The sequence below is a fragment of the Crassostrea angulata genome, chromosome 8 (assembly GCF_025612915.1).
Source record: "Crassostrea angulata isolate pt1a10 chromosome 8, ASM2561291v2, whole genome shotgun sequence".
Classification (NCBI taxonomy): domain Eukaryota; kingdom Metazoa; phylum Mollusca; class Bivalvia; order Ostreida; family Ostreidae; genus Magallana; species Magallana angulata.
The window spans coordinates 24,277,735-24,300,985 of NC_069118.1; the positions used below are offsets into that span (position 1 = coordinate 24,277,735).

General features: G+C 34.2%; 1 protein-coding gene and 1 long non-coding RNA gene across 2 annotated transcripts; one reads left to right on the forward strand and one right to left on the reverse strand.

Moving 5' to 3' along the window:
• Positions 1-254: 254 nt before the first annotated feature.
• LOC128159075 (uncharacterized) lies at positions 255-17,856 on the reverse strand. Its single transcript, XR_008240092.1, has 6 exons — positions 17,313-17,856; positions 16,497-16,657; positions 14,600-15,010; positions 12,455-12,578; positions 3,167-3,243; positions 255-2,924 (listed from the first exon to the last, which is right to left on the reverse strand). It is a non-coding gene; the product is annotated as an uncharacterized LOC128159075 (long non-coding RNA).
• Positions 17,857-19,668: 1,812 nt separating this feature from the next.
• LOC128160826 (uncharacterized) lies at positions 19,669-22,940 on the forward strand. Its single transcript, XM_052824146.1, has 6 exons — positions 19,669-19,703; positions 20,092-20,431; positions 21,206-21,584; positions 21,767-21,850; positions 22,356-22,565; positions 22,936-22,940. Exons 1-6 carry the CDS (start codon positions 19,669-19,671, stop codon positions 22,938-22,940), a joined length of 1,053 nt encoding a protein of 350 aa, XP_052680106.1.
• Positions 22,941-23,251: the final 311 nt, after the last annotated feature.

Consider the following 23,251-nt stretch of genomic DNA (forward strand, 5'->3'; position numbering starts at 1 on the left):
CCTAAATAACCAGTGTGGTGTTGGCAATTTAATCAAAATCTTGTTATATATTTAACCAATTTTTCTTCCATAGAAAAATATTAATGGACATTCTTATTAGATATTATTTTATTATAAAATAATATTCAAAATTAAACGCGTCAGTGAACTTCACTTATTAAATCAACATCTTCATTTTTACTTTAAACTATTGTTACATGTATGTGGATACTACATAGATGATCTAAACATATTAAATGAACAAGAGTCATAGCCGTTTTATACAATTTTATTGACCAAAACAAACTCATTTATGTTCAAGAATAAATTCAACACATAACATTAAATCTCAAATTACAGCTAAAAGTTTTTCCAAAGATATTGTTCTCAATAATGAAAGCAAGCTGGACCTGTCTGCTATACCCAAATTAAAGCGAAGAATCAAGGGTACCCCAAGACAATGTAAGTATCTCAAAGAGAACTTTAAAATGTGTAATTACTAAGCTCACTGGGATAAGGCATCATTTTACTAAATATCATTGCGATGGTAACCATCTCAAATTAATGTAATTAACGACCTTGACCCTTGACCTAAAAACTTTCAAGGTAACTGCAGACAGACCAAATATACTTTCTTTTGGCGAAGTGTATTGAAAAGAATTATGAATCACAAATATTTTTCAGCGAGATTTTCAAAGTTCTGCCATGACCTTAAATATCAGACATACAGACTTAGCTCAAGTTTACCGCACACCCCTCACACTCTGTGTGAAGCATGAGCTGAATTGAGCCAACGAGAGAGGTCATCCTCTAGACAAGTGATCTCAGATGGACAAAAGGGTGGCCTAAATGATATAATTAATGATCTATATTTCATATTGTAATGTGTGGTATGATACAATGTTCAAAATTTGATACATACATAATACAATACAAATAACAAGATATTGTGTTGTTTAATACAATTATTATATTCAATATTAAATGATATGCTATAGCATAGGCTCATACACAATACAATACAAATAATTATATTCATGAATATTAAATGATAGGCTCATATTATACAACTTCCTTTTCAATGTTATATATTACATTACATTATGATTACAAATGTAAAATACATGTATTATATCAAATCATACAATATTGTCTCATTTTAAAAAAGAATGTTGTATATGATGCTCCAAAACATTTAAAAATGTCCAGTATAGCACCAATACCCCCACCCCAACTTTGTCTCAGTGAGCTAAAACTTGACCATCAATTATTATTAGAGAAATTTACTTAATAAATAAAATAATCACAAAGAGATCAAAATGTCAATGTTTTCTAAAAAAAAAAAAAAATTCTAGCAAAGCGGAACTGCACAGAAAAGAACGCAACAGAAATCACTAGCCATACTTTCTCAGAAAGCATTGAAGAGGGAGAGAAAATAGCATATGGATCAAGTGTATTTGAGGTATATATCACAATAATGTAAATAACAATGTTTAATTAAATATATAATATTGTTCCCTTAAAAATCATGTCTGGGTTACAATGAAAATTTCAATAAGAATTGTACTAAGGAGGCTTACTTAACCTTGAAATGTTTTCTAAACTCATGCAGCCAAAAACTACTTGATACTTGTTAAATATGCAATTCTGCATAAAAGTTTGTATTTTCAAACATGTAATCTCAGTAAATGTGAACAAAAATCCCTGGATTTGAACTCATTATCTGCTGTTAACAAGCCAGCTGAGCTATGACGATATTCAACAAAAATGATCAATACAAACAATTTAACAAAACATTTCAATTACCGCCTTGTGATGTACTAGTGCAAGTCTAGGCGAAGTGAGATACCTTAATTGTTACCAGTTTTGTTTAATAGGAAACAAATTACACAAATGATGAAAAAAATATCTTTCTGATGGCAAAAATTTAGCTGTGAATCTTTGACCTTTAGTCTTGTAATATCAATAGGGTTCAACTAAGGGTGTTAGTTCTACGAAGCACAATCTTAAACAAATCTAAGCAATTAGGTAGCAAAAAAAACGAAAAAAAAAATATTTTCATTAGTTTGAAAGAAGTAGATGTTACACATCACTTGAATTTATTCAACGTTCTAAAGAATTATTAACTTCTTTACAGAGTTTTTCCACAGACCTTCAATGCTACATGGAACTTCTGTTGCTGTACAAAGGGTTTACTCCTATTGGAGATTTTTTCAACCACTTTGTACTGAGAGACTATGATATGAATGCCAGGCAGCTTGAGGTATATCAAAATATGAATGCTGTAGAGCATGTATTCTCTGTGATAGTATATTCAGGTATGAAAAATCAACAGAAATTAAAATTACATAAGATTCTGGAATCAACAGATGGCTGTTTACATAATGAAAAATAAACACCCTAATCAAACACTGTATTGGTTGTAATACCAGAGCGAAGTACTGAGAAACGCATAAACGAGTCCACATTTGATACAGTGTATTGGGATAATAGTTCTATGTTCAGATTTGTCTAATGTAATCGCAAAAATTGGTAAAGAAGAATAATATTTTTGTTACCTTTAAAGATTTATGCCACAAAAGTATCAAGCTGCAGAAAGTACACATTATACCTAAACAGTTAACACATACTTAACCTTCATTTAGCATGACAAGCCTTAATATACTCTTAAGGTGAACAAAATATAAGCATAATCAAATGAAACAGACTGAATTTATACATGACAAATCACCAGAGTAAGCATTATAAACACACAGCTCCTTTCATATATAGGTACTTTGTTTTTTTTTCTTTCAGGCAAACACATTTCTGTTTGTTCGCAGAAAGAGCCTCTGCTTCATAGAAAGTGCATTTCACTGGTGCTTCGCATGCGAGTGCAACACCACTAGGGCATCACTAATCAATGGACTCTCGGACTCTGTTGATATATCATATGAAGGTACATTCTGGAATAACAAATTTAATAAGCATAAAAATTCTGAAAATTATACATATAAAACACATGAACAAATTAATCATTTTCTTTCTCTTTTAAAACAGTACTAGTATACATTGATTATCTATACAAATACAATTAAATATCTTTGTAAAATGTTTCAACTGTGTTTTAAGTCTCAAAAAATAGCTTAAAGCATATATGTAGTTAGGTCAGTAACAGAACAAGAGACCCAAAGGCTACATTGCTCACCTGTATAACAATGATCAAAACTTTGGCTTGCCATAGATATCGTTAGTCACTATTCCTGGGGTATCCAGAATCACGGTCTGAAAAAAAGGGGTAAAATTTTAGAATCATGAACAACACCCAACCCCCCACATCAAATTTTGCCTGAAAAAAGTGTGTGTTATACATATTGTGTTTTGCGACTCTACGCTATATGAAAAAAGAGAAGAAGATTTTTAAGATTTAATACATTTTTACCATATTACCACATTGGCCAACTTTAAAGCCCTAACCCCTAGCCCATGGAAAATGAATTTAACAATTTAACTAGAGGACTTAATGGTCATAATAACTTTGCATTTATTTTTTATCCCACATATGTGGGATACAGAGTTGAGACGGTTTTTGAAATTTGGCATTTTTTGCATATTTGGCCCCGCCTATGGCCCTTGGGGGTGGTAGAGCCATGAATTTACTAACTTAGATTCCTCTTACCATACATTAAGCATATATGCCAATAACTTAGATCAGTTTAACAATGAAATATGACACAAGTATTCATCTCTTTGAAACTGGACTAGTTCCATTCCAAGTAATAAGGAAAATTGCCTAAAAATCGATGTAAATCAGATGAATTTATTATCTTGATGGCTTAACAAGCTGAAGTAGACATACACAGCAGCGATGCTATATCCCCTTTGCAACGAGTTGTGCGAGGAGATAAAAACATAACAACTTTTTACTTATTAATTAATTGTACTCCAAATCAAGAGGCCCAATGGGCCACATCGCTCACATGAGCAACACTGGCTTAATACGGGAGCTCAATAAAGAAATAAATGGCAATTTAAAAAGTTCACCTGGATATGAAGTTGGTTGGTCACGTGATCAAAACCTGTAAATCCCAAAGGGCTTCTCAGTAGATTTGATCACGTACTAACCAACTTCATATCCCCGTGAACTTTTTAAATTGCCGTTTATTACTTATATTTACGTTTGAAAAAGACAAAAATTGTTCAGAAGTGTAAAAATTACCAAGATTGTAAGTTTTGATTTAATCATTGCATGTTCAAAAAAACGTTAATTCATTTAAGAAATAAACAGCAATTCAAAAAGTTCACCAGGATATGAAGTTGGTTGGTCACGTGATCAAATCCTGTGAAGCCCAAAGGGCTTCTCAGTAGATTTGATCAAGTACCAACCAAATTCATTTCCCCGTGAACTTTTTAACTTTGCTGTTTATTACGGTACTTATATTTACGTTTGAAAGGGACAAATCGTAGAGAACTGTTAAAATTACCAAAATTTTATGTTTACAATAATCCAAGCGACAAGCGCGTGCTATGATCATTGTGACGTCAGGAAAAGGTTCATTAAGAATTGAAAGTTTTCGCTATTTTATAGGTTCATATAAGGAAACATTTTTGCAATTGTAAATATTTAAGAAATAAACAGCAATTTAAAAAGTTCACTGGGATATGAAGTTGTCACAATTTTTACAATCTAGAATCGTAACTATATATACAACCTTTTGTGTAAATATTGGCATTTCTGGTGCATTGGTTATTCAAAAGAAACTTTTAAACATTTTTCCTATGTTTTTCTATGTTAGACTTTGACCCCGTCTGGGGCTACAGTTTTGGTCCGAGGGTCACGATTTTTACAATCTAAAATCTTCATTTTACATATCAAAGGCCAATTCATATTATAAAGAATGTGCGTAATTCAAATACTTAAAGGAATTTACTTGCCATGCATGCAAAATTACATATCGTTGATTTTAAAATAAATAAAAATCGATAAAATCAACTCCCGTCAGTACTTTGATTACACTATTTTCACTATATATACACAAGCTTTTTTTTAAAAATATTGGCATTTCTTTTGCAGTGGTTCTAATGAGAAAAAGATTTTTCAACATTTTTCCTTGGTATTTCCATGTGAAACTTTGAACCCTGCCCGAGGCCCCAGTTTTGGTCCAAGGGTTAGGATTTTTGGGAGCTGATTTTAATCAACTCTTCTATGCAGTTACTCTGACAAACCAAAAGTGAAAAAGTGTTTGTACCAAAACACAAATCATCGCCACTGACAAGACTTAGTTCTTGAAAATAATTGATAAATTCGAAATAATGTACTGGCACTGTACCAGTTATCGATTAAAATTTAACATTTTTCGTAATTCCTTATTTCTTGGTATTTTTGGATAAAACTTGATATACTTTAAAAAGTGAAATCCTTATTTATCAATCTGTTAGTTTATATCATTATTTAGAACCAAAAAGATCTTGTTTTGTGCTTTTTAGCACGCCCTGAATTTGCCGAGTTGTTACGATTTACTGTACCAGTTATCGGCTGCATGATAATAACATAGTAAAATCCGTGTTCATGTTGATTTTATACTCTGCTAAATGTAGTTTGAATTATGCCCCTTGTGGGGTCAGACTAAAGTAGTCGGGGTCATGATACATTATAAACAAAACTCATAAAATTATTCGTTTATTATCATACGGTAATGCAGCAAATCGTAGACTATTCAATACATAATTGTGCAATCAGGCGTTCAATTGCGCTACGAATCTCTCGGAAATTTGTGAATTCCTTTTGTTTATAATGTTAAATGTATTGATATTATATGGCAAATCAGAGAAGGGATATAATAACGTATCACAAAGAGGTAATGTTCTATTTTTAACTTATTACGTCATTTCCCCCACTGCTGAAAGTGCAAAGATGTAAAATCGGCGGTAAACATTGATCGTTTAAGCTCATGTATAAAACATATTCAAAAAAGTTTTAAAGCAAACTTACTTTACTTTTTTTTTAAAGATTTAATACATTTTTACTATATGGCCATATTGGCCCCACCCTAGAGCCTGAACCCCTGACCAAGGGGCCATGAATTTTACAATTTAGGTAGAGGGCTTCATGGACATCATAATCATGCATTCAGTTTTTAACAAATATATATGGAAGTAGAGAAGAAGATTTTCTAAGATTTAATACATTTTTACTATATGGCCATATTGGCCCCACCCTAGAGCCTGAACCCCTGACCCAGAGTCATGAATTTCACAATTTAGGTAGAGGGCTTCATGGATTTTCTGCAGCAGGCAAGATAATTAATCCCAGGGGATTAATTGTTCTGCTCTCTCATCCTTTCCTTCTAAATTTTAACAATAAGATTTTTTTTCAGAAATGACAGAATGGGGTTATTATCTGATTACCTGTTAAAATTAACAGCATTAAAGCAGAAAACAATAGAATAAATAATTAAAAAATAAAATAGTGAAAAAGGATATCTTAATATATATCTTGATTTTAGAATTCAATAAAATTATCATAAATCATTGTGTACGGTATATTAACCAAAATAAAGTATGAATATTATATTTTAAATCCATATTTCAAAGAATGTACACAATACTACACATCATTCAAATTTTAACTTCAAAACAAAGTTCATTTGCAAACACAGACAGTGCAATAATTAATCTCAATGTGACAGATAAAGATAAAGCTTAGAATTTTCTTCCTGTGGAAGGTTAATTAATCCCAAAGGGCAAATATTGCACAGCCTTCCAAGTATACAATGGTAACATTGTCAGCAGTTATCTCTCTTTGCCCATTCATTATTATGCACCACCCAAGCTCCAAACCAGAAGACATAGAGAACCAAACTTGGCATCAAAATATGTATTTCTGCCTACTGAACTACCATACCAAATTTGAATTTGATTGGGCAACCATAAAAAAAGTTATTAGAAAAAAAACAGAAAATTTGTGGACGAAAGAGTGACAGACGGACAGAGTGATTACTATAGGGCACCTGCAAATCCTTGCGGGCCCTTAATTTTTGCAATTTATATTTTCCTTCCCATAAGGATAATTTATGCTAAACTACGTTGAATTGGACTCAGTAGTTCTTGAGAAGAAGATTTTTAAAAATGCACCCCACTTTTTCTTCGGTTTCAAGGTTTTCTCTGCTTTGAATACAAATCGTACTTTTATTTCTGCAATTTATATTCGCCCTCCCATAAGGATGCTTTATTTCAAATTTGGTTGAAATTGGATAAGCGGTTTTAGAGAAGAAGTTCAAAATGTAAAAAGTTTACAGAAGGACGACGGACAAAATGTGATCAGAATAGCTCACTTGAGCTTCAGCTCAGGTGAGCTAGACAAGAGGCCCATGGGCCACATCGCTCACCTGAGGAACAATAGGTATGATATCAAAGGCCTGAAGGGCCATAATGGCTTACGGGTTTGATATGACTATATTTACATGGATCGAGTATGATTCCCTCTATTTCTTACGGAAACTTTAGTTTATTTATAGCTCTATAGAAAGTAACTAGTAATTCATAGATCTATAGAAACTAACAGGACCGATATCAACATGCCCCATTTGTTGATTGGTCGAACCTTAGTGACCGAAACAGACAGGATTGAAATCTAGATGCCTCTTTTATCAATTGGTTGAAACCACCATTGCTTTTAGGAAAATCATAGACTGCATAAAATAATAATGATGATGTCAGACTCAAACTCCACTTTGAGACAATTTGTTTCTTTCTTTTATCCAACGACTGAAGTACATTAACTGTAAATTCATTCAACTTTATATAGGACACAAAAACACTTAAAACCAACATGCTCTCAAATATCAGTATACCTTGTATTCCTACGCACTATGAACTTGTGCGAGAGTTGGTGCACGGTGCAACGTAACAGCGCCACAGCCAGCGCGAAATCATTGCATGTAAAAATAATATAACCAAATGATGAAATGTACTGCATGTTATGTACTATAATTAATGAATTCTGATGAAATCTACACCAACAAGTATTATTCCATTTTATTTGTATTTCATAAATGTATAATTGTTCATATTTTTCTAGATTTTTCTCTACTTTTTTAAGAGGCTGACCTTCACAAGCTTTTATAAGAAATATAGATTCACAAGGCAGTTCTAACACCTTCTGTTTTATTTTTTTCCCTTAGTACAGAGATAAACTCTTTGGAGGGGGGGGGGGGGGGGGACAGGCAGAACTATGCAATTACAGCAAACTTGTTTTGACACCAAATTTAATTAAAATTAATTACTGCACTATAACTAAAATTTGCAGTCAGTCTCTCTTCACATGACATGTATACATAGTCATTTTCAGAGGCATACTATACGATGTCTCTATGTTATAGTAATGTGACATCGCTTCCGTATATGACTTGCAATCAAGCTTAACTGTATATTGTTTTCTTATTTGAGTACATTTGGTCTCAAGTTTCCAATATTTTTACGACAAATAAACACTTCAATCATAGCACAACCAAGGTAACACCATTGAGGGAACATTGTGCTATTTTTAGATCTTGGAAAATCCCCAACATTCGATGATGGTGGAGGTGTCGAGGAAGGCACATTATATTAAAACAAGTAGTAATTGCCCCTCTATTTATGCATTTATTACCGATTTATACTCCCAGTTTCAATATACCTCAATCATAAGTTCAGTTCTTTAACCGTTAAACACTTTCCCCCTTGCTGAGATCAATGTCGATCGAAGTTAGCGACGCTCTCTGCGGGTGCAAACGTTTTTATGAAGATTGAACGAAATAACGACAACTTTACATTTACTTATCACTGTTAGGATCTGAAATAATTGGGAAAAGATTGTTTGCTTACAATACATGTAAGTATGCATAGCGGAAAGCATGGCGACAATGTGTGATGCATGGCGGGGGCCTATACCTCTATGCAAAAACGGCCTAGGGAAAACACTGCAGTTAATATTCATTCGCGTTAGATTTCGAGTTTATTTAAGTAAAGTCAATATTGGTTACAATAAAATAAGTTATAATAACATATGGAAAGTGTAATCTTGCTTAAAGATATTTATTATGAACAACAAACAGTTAACTTTGCAACATTCGAATAGAACTATTTTTTGTCGCGCATGTTCAGATAACTGAACTCTTTGCCGTAAAGATTATCCGGCAACTAGATGGCCGTAAGCCATAAAAATCAGCTTAATGGAGTCATAATACAAACAATCTGGACAATGTACAATTAATAAATGTAGATCCTGTATAAATAAAATCGATTTTTTCCACCTGGATATTCTTATGTTTATAATCATTAGTCCCTTTTCTAACATGATGATTTTATAGTCATATCATATGTTGAGTATTGCAGTCCTCAAAAAGATCCCTTACAATTGTTTATATATGGGATATTAAGCTACATCAAACTCTGAACCTTCTTGTGAGGCCAAAGAATTGTCCTGGAGCCAAAGTCTTAACAATTATAAAGAATCATCTGGCTGATTAGTTTCTGAGAAGAAGATTTTAAAAGATTTACTCTATATATTCCTATGTAAAACTTAAACACCCCCCCCCCCAATGTGGGCTCACCCTACCCCCAGGGATCATGTTTTCACAACTTTGAATCTGCACTACCTGAGGATACTTCCACACAAGTGTCAGCTTTCCTGGCTGATTAGTTTCTGAGAAGAAGATTTTTAAAGATTTACTCTATATATTCCTATGTAAAACTTCGACCCCCCATTGTTGCCCCACCCTACCCCCAGGGATCATGATTTTCACAACTTTGAATCTACACTGCCTGAGGATGCTTCCACACGAGTGTCAGCTTTCCTGGCTGATTAGTTTCTGAGAAGAAGATTTTCAAAGATTTACTCTATATATTCCTATGTAAAACTTCGACCCCCCATTGTGGCCCCACCCTACCCCCGGGGGTCATGATTTTCACAACTTTGAATCCACACTACCTGAGGATACTTCCACACAAGTTTCAGCTTTCCTGGCTGATTAGTTTCTGAGAAGAAGATTTTTAAAGATTTACTCTATTTATTCCTATGTAAAACTTCGACCCCCCCCCCATTGTGGCCCCACCCTACCCCCAGGGATCATGATTTTCACAACTTTGAATCTACACTACCTGAGGATGCTTCCACACGAGTTTCAGCTTTCCTGGCTGATTAGTTTCTGAGAAGATTTTCAAAGAATTACTCTATATATTCCCATGTAAAACTTCGACCCCCCATTGTGGCCCCACCCTACCCCCAGGGGTCATGATTTTCACAACTTTGAATCTGCACTACCTGAGGATGCTTCCACACGAGTTTCAGCTTTCCTGGCTGATTAGTTTCTGAGAAGAAGATTTTTAAAGATTTACTATATATTCCAATGTAAAACTTTAACACCCCCCAATGTGGCCTCACCCTACCCCCAGGGGTCATGATTTTCACAACTTTGAATCTACACTGCCTGAGGTTACTTCCACACAAGTGTCAGCTTTCCTGGCTGATTAGTTTCTGAGAAGAAGATTTTTAAAGATTTACTATATATATTCCTTTGTAAAACTTCGACCCTCCATTGTCCACCACCCTACCCCCATTGATCATGATTTTCACAACTTTGAATCTGCACTACCTGAGGATGCTTCCACACAAGTTTCAGCTTTCCTGGCTGATGAGTTTCTGAGAAGAAGATTTTAAAGATTTACTCTATGTATATATATTCCTATGTAAAACTTTGACCCCCAATTGTGGCCCCACCCTACCCCTGGGGGTCATGATATTCACAACTTTGAATCTACTCTACCTGGGGATGCTTCCACACAAGTTTCAGCTTTCCTGGCTGATGAGTTTCTGAGAAGAAGATTTTTAAAGATTTACTCTATATATTCCAATGTAAAACTTCGACTCCCCATTGTGGCCCCACCCTACCCCCGGGGGTCATGATTTTCACAACTTTGAATCTGCACTACCTGAGAATACTTCCACACAAGTTTCAGCTTTCCTGGCTGATTAGTTTCTGAGGAGAAGATTTTTAAAGATTAACTCTATTTATTCCTATGTAAAACTTCAACTCACCATTGTGGCCCCACCCTACCCCTGGGGGTCATGATTTTCACAACTTTGAATCCACACTACCTGAGGATGCTTCCACACAAGTTTCAGCTTTCCTGGCTGATTAGTTTCTGAGAAGAAGATTTTTAAAGATTTACTCTATTTATTCCTATGTAAAACTTCGACTCCCCATTGTGGCCCCACCCTACCCCCGGGGGTCATGATTTTCACAACTTTGAATCCACACTACCTGAGGATGCTTCCACACAAGTTTCAGCTTTCCTGGCTGATTAGTTTCTGAGAAGAAGATTTTTAAAGATTTACTCAATATATTCCTATGTAAAACTTTGACCCCCCATTGTGGCCCCACCCTACCCCCGGGGGTCATGACTTTCACAACTTTGAATCTACACTACCTGAGGATGCTTCCACACGAGTTTCAGCTTTCCTGGCTGATGAGTTTCTGAGAAGAAGATTTTTAAAGATTTACTCTATATATTCCTATGTAAAACTTCGACTCCCAATTGTGGCCCCACCCTACCCCCGGGGGTCATGATTTTCACAACTTTGAATCTACACTACCTGAGAATGCTTCCACACAAGTTTCAGCTTTCCTGGCTGATTAGTTTCTGAGAAGAAGATTTTTAAAGATTTACTCTATATATTCCTATGTAAAACTTTGACCCCCCATTGTGGCCCCACCCTACCCCAGGGGGTCATGAATTTCACAACTTTGAATCTACACTACCTGAGAATGCTTCCATACAAGTTTCAGCTTTCCTGGCTTTCTGGTTCTTGAGAAGAAGATTTTTGAAAATTTCTCGAAATTTTTCATTAATTTTTAATTATCTCCCCTTGAAAACGAGTGTGGCCCTTAATTTTCACAACTTTGAATCCCCTTTGCCTAAGGATGATTTGTGCCAAGTTTGGTTGAAATTGGCCCAGTAGTTCTTGAGAAGATGTTGAAAATGTGAAAAGTTTACGGACAGACGCACAGACGGACGACAGACAAAATGTGATCAGAATAGCTCACTTGAGCTTTCAGCTCAGGTGAGCTAAAAACGAATCAATACGCCTGACGTTACGTTTGAATTTTACATCATTTTAAAGGTGAAATGACCTGTTTTCATCTACATTGAAGAGTAAAAAAATTAAATTATAAGTAATGAACTCAATATTATTAGTTTTATACGAAGAATTTTCCTAAATTTATGCTAAAAAGACAGAGGTCCTGTTATTAATCTAATAATCTGATCATTACCTCAGTTCTTGTGGCATACCTAGACAAAAAGTGAGTTAAAATTTCAAGATTCTGCGATTATTAGTTGCCATAAAATCTTTGATGAAACACAGACGACACAAGGGTAAAACAGTATACAGATACTCCTTTGGAGTGGGGGGGGGGGGAGTTATTTTTGCTTTCAGCTATGGGGAGCTTGTTACCGTATAATTTTTTTCTGTACTTTCTCTTCTCTCTGCCATAATAGCTTTCCTGCAGAAGTATCCGAGATGCCTTCACATTGATGCGATTGCTTTCCTGATGGAAAGATACGACTCCCGTGAAAACCTGGAAGCAGAAGGTATAACTGGGTATAAGAGGAATACAAGATATTTATCTATAACACAGGTTACTTACTTTGTTTGCTAGGAAAACTAATTACTTTCATTGCGAATACAATCAAGAGACCTATGGGCCACATCGCTCACCTGAGCAACTATGAGCAACAATGGGTGTTCAAAAGATATTGTGCCGTATGGCTACTTGATAGAATAACAAACAAGTGAAAAGCTGTCAATGTGACAGCAAACCAGGTTTTCTTTTATGTAAACTGTATCCATAATCCATGTCAACCCTTATCCAGTGAAATGGAGTACCCTACATGTATATGCAACATTTTGCCAAAAAATGGTTAAGTACAATTGATCTGCAAAAGAACAACTTCCTATCTTGAGAACTGTAGGAGGAGTTATCCGTACAATGAGGGTACCCTATATGCAACATTTTGCCAAAAAATGACTAAGTTCAAAAGCTGGTATTTTTTCGATAAATTATCGGAAATCAAAATCCTAGCAATATGCACACCTCTGATATATGTACAATTAATCTGCAAAAGAACAACTTCCTATCTTGAAAACTGTATGAGGAGTTATCCGTACAATGAGGGTACCCTTTTGGCAGCGGCCCGCCCACCCATCCACCCGCCCGCCATTTTCACCATTTTAATAACCGGATTTTTCCGTTGGAAAACCCGGTTAAAAATAAATATATTGTCAAGTATTCGAATTTTACACTTATTTTTGTATACACGTAATCTTTCACATTGTACCTTTATGGAATTTTATTTTAACCAAGAATAAGAAAATCCTAAGCAAGATATAAAACTAAACAGGGGTACACTGTTAACTTCCAATTCCCTATTTTTTCGTTCTGCCCCCCCCCCCCCCCCCCCTTATAAAGCGATCAAAATATTTGAGGATATATAGGTACATTTTGTTTCTCAACTACTTACTAGTTATTGTATTTTTTTTTTTAAATATATCCAAATAGTTATTCTATTTTATAAAAAAAAAAAATCCTATAGATGTACATACAGACATGCAGATGACATTTTTATTTCTCTTAACCGAAATTCGTTTATTTTTTTTTCAGAACACAGTTACTCCTTTCACAGATATCAGTATCAGTATCTGGTAAGAAGTGTTGATGATCTAATGTAGAATCAATAATATTTTTATATAATCTAGATATTTGTTTGACTATTAGGTGCACATCTTCAGAAAGTGTTCCATATATGTACTTAATTTCAGACTATATACCACGGTAATAGTTTTCAAGTCATTGGCAAGACAAAATTGGATCTACATACAGACAACAAACAGGGCAACTCCATTTTATCCATCAAACTTCATTTTTGAGATACAGGTATATATAGGTATCTTGAACATGGGATATCTCTAATACCCCGCTTATGACTAAGTCTTCCCATGGTCCCAACCATTTTCTCTATGTAAAAGTATTGAAAAACTCCTGATATCTGGAATAGGGTAATCTTGAATACCCTGGTTTGTCGAAGTATTTTGAAAATTTGTTTGTACATGTAATAGATAAATAATCAATACTTTGATGCGTTTAATACGTATATTGCTATATATTATGTATTACATTGTATATACTGTATTTTTCGGGGCATATGGTGTAATTTTATATAAGTTTTTGCATTAAAAACTGACCAATTATTATGACATTGCATTTGTTTTAATCTATTACAATGAGGCATACTTGTGCAAAGGTTAAGGAAATTCCATTGGAAGTTTTTTTAATTTACTAGAAAATTGAGATGGAGTGCAGACACATTATTTGTTTATGCGTAATAGAAAAGCAATTACAGTCCAGTACTTAAACATGTGTTGATATAAGAATACATGGAATTTAATTTGGAAAGCTACTTTCAATATCTCAAACCCCTAGATATCTCGAAGTTTTGTTGATGTTTCCCATCCCCAAGTTCAAGATACCGATATTTACCTGTAATAATTATAACCATTTAAATCCTTGAGAATGCTTTGCATCTACTAATTTTTGCTTACCCTTTATTGTAGAATGACGATAACAGAATACAGGAGTTGTCATGGGATGGCGATTACCTTTGTGTCACAAGCCACGGATCATGTGGGATTGTAACATATAAAGAAAAAATGTTATGCATTACATGCAAATCACCTCAATGTGAACATACGTCATTTTTAGTTGAAAATGCAAAGACCTTGAACATTGACTTGCCAGAGAATGCCTCCAAAAAAATATCATCATGTCCTTGGGTTAAAGTTTTTTCCAGTAAAGGCATTCCTTTTGATCTCGATGTGGACCTGAAGCAGCAATATTCCAGACCTCTTCTTGATAGAATTCCAGAAGGTCTTCTTGCTGAACCAAGAGACGGTGTTTGCGGGCAGTGTGGCAGCATGTGGTCAAATGAACTTTTGAATTCAAAGTCTCTTCCCCTTGTTGATAAAAAAATAACAACAGTAGTTCAAGGTATATGAACATTATGAATATGATAAACTGAAAATCTTCTTACACACAGAACAATTACACAACTACTCTTCCTTTAATCATTAAAAAAGAAAAACAAGAGGCCAATTGGCCTTAACAGTCACCTGAGTAGCATATAACCCATACACAAACTTGTCGAGGAGTCTGGAGTGTGCATTTAATTAATTAGTTTCATTCTGGAGTAGAAAAAATTATAAATTTGTAATGACGACCACCTCCCTGCATGAAATCTTTCGAAAAGAACTATGAAACTTATAATTTTGGCAAAATTTTTTTAAAGATCTGGTCTACAAAATCATGAATTCAGTTTTCCATTCAGGTGTGTGGGAGTAAAGAAGATAATTTTTTAACATATTATGCATTAACACTTATACATCCATTTTGGCCCTGCCCTAGAGTCAAAACCCATCCTTGAGGGGACATGAAAATTAAAATTTCAGTAGAGGACTTCCTGGTAAACACAATTATAAGTCAGTTTTTAATACAGATGTGTGAGATTTAATAGAGAAGAAAATTTTTAAACATTATATGCATTAACACTATATTGCCATTTTGCCCCCCCCCCCCTCCCCACCTCATATCTTGAACCCCTGACCCAGGGGCCATGAACATAATAACTATGCAACCAGTTTTTTTCTCAAATTTGTGGTAGTAGAGTAGAAGATTTTTGAAAATTTGGCTTTTTTTTCATAATAGGCCCCACATGTGGTGCCCCGGTGTGGTAGAGCCATGAATTTAACAATTTAGATTCCTCTTACCATAGAGATGCCTTACACCAAAGATAATAACAATCAGCCTTGTAGTTTTTAAGAAGAAGTTAAAAATGTTAATTGTTAACGCACGACGACGGACGAAATAAGATAGCAATAGGTCACTTGAGTTTACTCGGGTGACCTAAAAATCTCACATTTATTACGCCCCCCCCCCCATTCCTTGACAATGCTACACAAATAAATGGCAGATACTGACACTGCTGAATGGTATAAAATGAGAAATACTTTTAATATCTTTCCTGAATATTAAGCTGGTCTAAAGAAAACACAAAAATAATATATCAGATACTTCCCCTGCAATGAGAGCAAAATTAAAATCTACAACACATGGAAACACGCAGCCATTAAATTTAGAACAAAATTTTTGAGTTCTACACTGATTTAAAAAGAGTAACTGCTACAAGTGTTTTCGAGATCAGATTTTTTAGTAAATATTTTTCCAAATCAGATAAAAACAGAAATGAATAATTTTCCATTCAAAAAAGTTTTGAGTTGGCAGTAAAAGCTAGGGTCCGTCAGGAAAGCAGAAACAAACCTATTTTTAAGGCCTAACAACAACGTTGTTCATTGACATTTTTAAATACAAAGAATCCAACAGCTTTATATTGTTAATACTTGAAACTGTGCGATATTTAAAAGGATTAAACTAAAGAATCTCAACTTCATTTCAGTGGCTGAAAGAAAATGCAGCAACAACACCTGTGATGCACTCTTGAAGTATGATGGACAAGAGCACTGCGTCTTTCACACAAGCCATGCTCTCATTGCGTATGAAGTTCTGTTCGAGTTCATGGACTTGTTTACAAGAAATAGGTGATTAACCTACAATAAATAGTAGGCGTAAATGAAGCAAAAAAAGATGACACAATGAATGTAGCCTGTAGAACACTCTCTCCTATTGTTAGGTTTACTGTTTATATGATTGTGTAAAGAATATTCACTTGGCTCAGTTTTGTTCATAGTGGAAAAAATTCAGAAAAGTAATTCAATAAATGTTTACGATATACCGTTATACAACATGGAATTCTTCACGAAATGGCTTACTATAGTAGTAATTGAAAAAAAAAAATCTTTAAAAATCATTTTATCATTTTATGACTTTGTGGTTTTCCCATTTTATAGTACATGTATCATAGGTATAATAAATTGTTGTATACCTTATTGAGCAATCTAGCAATTCATTAAAATATTAAGGTGGAAAGACCTCTAATTGTTCGAGAACAATTAGCCTACTAGTTAATTTGATTTCTTTCTTTTTTATTGTAAAAAATATGGGCATGTCCTACTTTATCAAATGCAGTTTTTAGCATCCAGATAAAATTTTATAAAAACTCGCACAATAGAGGGGATATTTTAATAAATGTTGATCCTTGTAATAATAAAATAAATGTTGATCTTGTAGTAATAAAATTTTTCCATATTATTGATCAATATAGCATCTATCATTTTTCTTTTTAGAACAACTCTCTACACCTACTTTTTGTCCCTGAGAGACAGCCACGAGAGATCAAATGACCTTCGATTCCAAAAGACCTTTTCATATGCACATTTTAAGTTTGCTTGGTATGGATTTCTGGAGTTGTTGTGTTCCACAATCGATTTTGAAAAAGGGTTTCAATGTGGTCAGTGTGGGTCATCTCCAGTCAATGTCATCATGGATGCAACAGCACTTGCTCATAGGAAAGACCTTAAGTTTTGGAGCAGCAACCTTCAGAACGCCACATCTGAAAAAGTTCTGCAAGTCCCATACACGTAGGTCAAAGATAACATTTTGCAAACAAACTTCTACAACAAAGGCAGACCTCAAACAAGATATCTGTGAGCCGATGCTTATTAGTAATACTCCCGCTCTGATGTGAATATACACAACAAAGTCATCATTTAACAGGAAGTTGATGTTCAAAGTTGGTACAAAAGAACCCACATATGGCATGTCTAATGCAAGAGTGTATTAACCATGCATGTATGGAATCAGAATTTCTTGGCAATATGAACATTTAAAGCTGCTTGGTCCTATTTTTTTGTTAGGTGATCATAATTTGATTTCTAGTTTTACGGATCCGCCGACTCTAAAAATTTGCATTTTTAAAAAAAAAAAAAAATTTTCATGCTCAGTTCAAGCTGCTCGAGTCAAACCCGTGTTTTATAATAATAAACCACTGAGATATTTAAATCTGGATGTAAAAACGCTTTCAGAATGATGGAGGAAGGTCAAGGTGTTGCAGAACATTGTTGGATTGGTTTCGTTGTGTTGAAAGGGGGCGAATTGGGCGAAATAGTTAACTTCACCGGAATTTCCTCCAAAAGAGAAGTTGGAAGTCGTCCTGTATTATGAGTTCACAATCGTCTAAATTAACCCAAAAGGCAATAAAATGATTCTTTACTTATTCTAAAGACATTTTCACAGCCTCAGTTAACCCCTGTTGTGATTAGGATAATTACTGAGACTGTCTTATCTTTAGGGGTAGGCGTAATATACGGATGATGCAACCACATACTGTGCAACCGATGTTTATTTCTTTTAGTGTTGATGCTACAATTAGGTGGTAACTTGTAATTAATTAATAACTCTGCTAAATTAATGCTTAAATAATCATAAAACCCTAGGGCTGTTTACAGTTATCTTAAAAAAAAAAAGACCCTCTACATAACAGTTGTAATTGGGTCAAAAGGTTGTTCTAATACCCCCAAAATACACAGAAATACATAAACTGTCATTATTATTTGTCATTTAGCTAACACAATTGCAACACATTTCATCTATTTAATGTATGAATGCCTCAAATAAATTAAATTAATAAAAAAAATTTCATAATTATTAAAAGTTTTTTTTTTATTGACTTGCTTCTAATCTGACTAATTTAAATTATTAAAGGTCTGTGTATATCATCATTAGTGTTATGCCATTGTCAAGTAATGGAAGTCTCCCTGATTTCTCAAACTTCTCTCTATTTTTCTGTTAGAGAGAATTGAAGTCTCCCAAAAATTTTGCTCTAGGTTGGTCCCTGCATTGAAATTACACTTACAAACCAATTCATACAATGCAAAACAAGAGACCCTCAGACCTAGTGTCTGCATGCAATGCGCACAGTTGGAGTCCTCACAGCAAGAGTTGCCTCAAAGTACCCGGGCCAGCAGCTGACATGCCTTTTTTTTTTTTTTTTTTTTTTTTTTTTCGTCCTCCGACTTGACTTTTCTTGGAAAAAAATCCGTAAAACTAAAAATCAAATTATGATCGCCTTATTACAGTATCAAAATTTTTTCCATACAAATCATTTATCTTAGAAAGTTATGGACTTTCTCCTATTTACACCAGCAGTATCAGTCTCCTTTCAAAGTTAGAAATATTCAAAGTAAAAATAAATAATTTCTTTTTGGGCAAACGAAAAACAAACCAAAATGCATCACGGGAATGTTTAGAAAATGAAACCCCTTGGTTTCGTCCCTCAAATGATTGGGGTTATTCAACCCTCATGCTATGCATTAATTGTAAAGAAAGCAGACTTCAGAAATATTAGCGAACAAAACGTACACATGTTTATTTGCAATTTGTCTGATCATTTCGACTTTTATTTAAAGCGATGTCAAATTCGCAATACAACCATACCCATCTCATCATCAGGGTGAAATTTAACACGAGGCAAATAATGCGGTACCTTTTAATGTCGTTTGTTTTGTTAGCAAATTTTATAAGCATTTTTCTTCATTGAAATTTGGCATAATTGACGGGTAAAACTACTGCAATGTCCTTCATTATACATATACTAAGCATAGCCATCGTTTAAAAGAGTGCATAAAATTTGATATAAAAATGGACCAAGCAGCTTTAAACAATGAGTCCTAAATACCTACAAAGTTCAATGCAGATGTTTGTTTGAAAATCTAGGGTAAAAATAAGCAAATTCATCAATTAACAGGAAGTTGGTATAAAAATTTATCCCACCACATGCCTAAACATTAAAGAGTGCATTAATAATTGCTGGGGAAAATGCGACAGAAATTTTTGTTATGGATGTGCAGACAGACAAACACACAAGGGTAAAACAGAGTACAGCCCTCCCTCAGAATGGGGGTATTACAATTAGTTCAAAATTCTTAGTTCAAAAGGGACAAAATTCCCAGAAAAAATGTAAACGACAGCTGTAATTGGATAGCCATTAGTCCCTTAAGCGACTTGATCAGTTGACCTAAAATATGTACAACATTAATCAAAATAATAAACATTTAAACTACCATTTTTTTTTTAATAATTCTAGCTGTCATAAAGACCGTGTGCTGATCGCTGATCCATACACAAGATCACTTCTTCAGAGGTATGCTAAGGAACAGCCTCCACTGACCATGCTGGAGTTCACTAAAATGGTGGAACTCCTTGGATTTCACAGTCAACCACTTCAAAATCTTGTCAAGTCCTTTGGTAACTCCACATGCCCTCCACCATATGTACCTTTTCTGAAAAGTCTTGCCTTGGATAGCCCCATTTGTGGGATGTTCCATCCTTCAAAAAATCTAAGGCAAACTTTGATAGAAATGAGGGAAAAGGATCCGAAGACATCACCAAAGCTCCTTGAAGACCTGCAAATGCAACTGCCATTGGTAAATTCTTTATGTCAGCTTTTGAAAAAATAAAACGAGAGGCTGACAGGCCTAATAGTCGCCCAAGTACCATAGCCTATAAAAAGATCCATCAAGGAATCTCATATTTCAATCGATATATTTTTTAAAAAGTAGATTGAGTTACAGATCTGCAACAATTTAATCATGTAATTGAAATAAATAGGGGCTGGTGATTACTTTCATTTATTGATGTCTCTTTTGAATCTCAGATCTTTTCCACTTAAATTACCTGGTACTCATAAAATATAGTCCAAAATTTGGCTTAGTCAGCTGTTTGTTTTGTTTTTTAATCAAATTGTTGATTTTGTTGTTCATCCTTCTTGTAAACAATGTCAATAATAGCAAACTAGAATTCCGCTAATGTCTTGGAAAAAATATTTTCTTTGCACATGTACCCTGAGTGCACATACAATATACATTTTCTACTTTTGTTTTTTAAATTAATTTCTAAGCATAAATGATCTGCCGACTCCAAACTTGCCTTTTTTGTTGTTTAACATTCGTCTTACCGAAATGTGTCAACAGCAATTTGACATCCATTTCTATTGGTCAGGGTTTCTTTTTTCTACTATCGTCATCATACTTGTCTGAATATTTTCAATTTTGTAAGACTACAAGTTATTGGCTATGTAGTTTTTTAGAAGATGTTAACACATGACACACAACAACAGACGAAAACCAATTGCATCATGTTACCTGAGTCACTCAGATGACCTAAAGAATGTTTTAATTAGTATTTCATTGCATAATTAGTATACTAAAGATAAAAACAAGCATACCATTTTAATTTTGCTTTATGACTGGATATTGAATTCCTTTTCCTATTATTCCACACAGGTTTTTAAGTTGATTTGCCTCTTAAGTAGAACTCCTCCAGAACTCATCGAGTTGCTCATATCTTTAGAGGAGAAAGCTGCCGAGAGCTACCCTCCAGATACCATGGCATCTCTATCTGAGGATGAAACTGAGTTGAAACTCAACAGTTTTTTCCCATCCCTCCCTATCCAAAGATGCAGGGGAACGTATGAGATGGACTTAAAAGGGTGCAGAAAGAGCAGCCACGACTGCAACAAAAAATCAAGAGGCCACCCTAGTCTACTGCCTGGAGTGTTTTGCCTCTTTTGTGAACATGGTATTTAAATCTATATTTCCATTTTCTACAAAAAAAAAAAATCATGTCATATCATGTCATGTTCTCTTTAAAAATCCATTTACTGTAACAAAACTTATTTGCCTTAAAATGTTTTAGACCTTTAACAAAATAATTCTTAATTTGAAAACTGAACATGCTCTTTGTTCTTTTTCTGTCAACAGGTATCTGCTATGGGTATGAGCTGATGGATTCCAATGAATCGCCAAACATCCCATTCACTCTCCTTTTGACAAGATTTAAGAAAGGTAATTATTAATATTTTCATTTCAAAGCACACCTGTGAAAGAGTTAAACACAAAACCCAATACATTGAGTAGTAAAATGTATTTTAAAAACTGCATTACTGATAAATCAACATATAACATGTACAGTTAAGAAAATTGTTTTCTGCTTGTTATCTTGATTTTGTGGTTGTATCAGTATGTACCACACAAGATCAGGTTCTAGGGCCATAAAAGTTAAATGAGCTCACTTTTGATCTCAGTCTAACTTTTACAAAAGGAACATAGTGGAGAAGTGAGACCGAGATCAAAACTTAAAGTGAGCTCATGAGTCATCTAAGTTTTATGGTCCCGGGGCCAGAACTTATGTCCATTTAAAGCATCTTATTACTTGATTTTAACTAATTCTTGAAGATATGAATGCATTTGAGTTTCAAATATGTGATCTGATTTCCTTGTAAATTAATTTGCATTATTTTAATAAATTGAAATATTGTTTTAAACAACCCTTTTACTATTTCACTTGCAGCTCCATCCACTGTCATCTATGACAATTCTTGCAAGCTGCACACCTACTGCTTGAACCGTTATCCTGACTTTTTTAGAGGAACATGGTTTTTAGTCGACCGGCTGCACTGGTTCAATCACAGAGGCTGCAATGATGGCTACAATTTAAATGAGTATGCCCAGTTCAGCAGTCTTAACAGTCAGGCTGCTGAGCAGTGCAACAGCTCACTTGGTAAATTGAAGTCAATGCTGTCGTACATGACAAACAAAAATTTTCACTTGCATTGTAAATTTTACTTGTGGGTTTTGAACTTAAGAAAGCAACTTAAAGCTGATATTAAAGCATAAATTCACTATTGTGCATCTGATGTATGCTATTTTATGCCACGTACAAAAGAAAGAAATAATGTATAAAATCTGCACAGATATGCCTTCAATTTTTTTTTTGCCATGCAGGATTTTATCACTGTTGTATACGCTTCATTTAAAACTTTATTTTGAAACTAGGCAGCGGATATGTAATGTAAAAGAAGGAAAACATTGAGATTCAAAACAATGTGAAAAACTGCATATAATTTGATTTATTGCGCTATTCTGAATAGCTTAATTACGCTATATACCTTCTTCAAGCTACATGTATATAAATCAGGAGGTTGTGCTGGACCTGACACTAGTATTATACACTGTTTAATATAGACATCATGAGACAATTAACAGATTAAGCATCTGTGTTGTTTGGTGTTTGCCATTGTTTGCATGTGCAATTAAATTCTTCCTATTTTTTAACATGTTCTTATTCATTATTAAAAATGGACACTTACTCCGTAAAAATGTGGTCTGAAAGCTGTGCAGCTGACTTAGGATATTTACCTGTAAAAAATAATTACAAACGTTACACGTTAACAGAGATATGGCTAA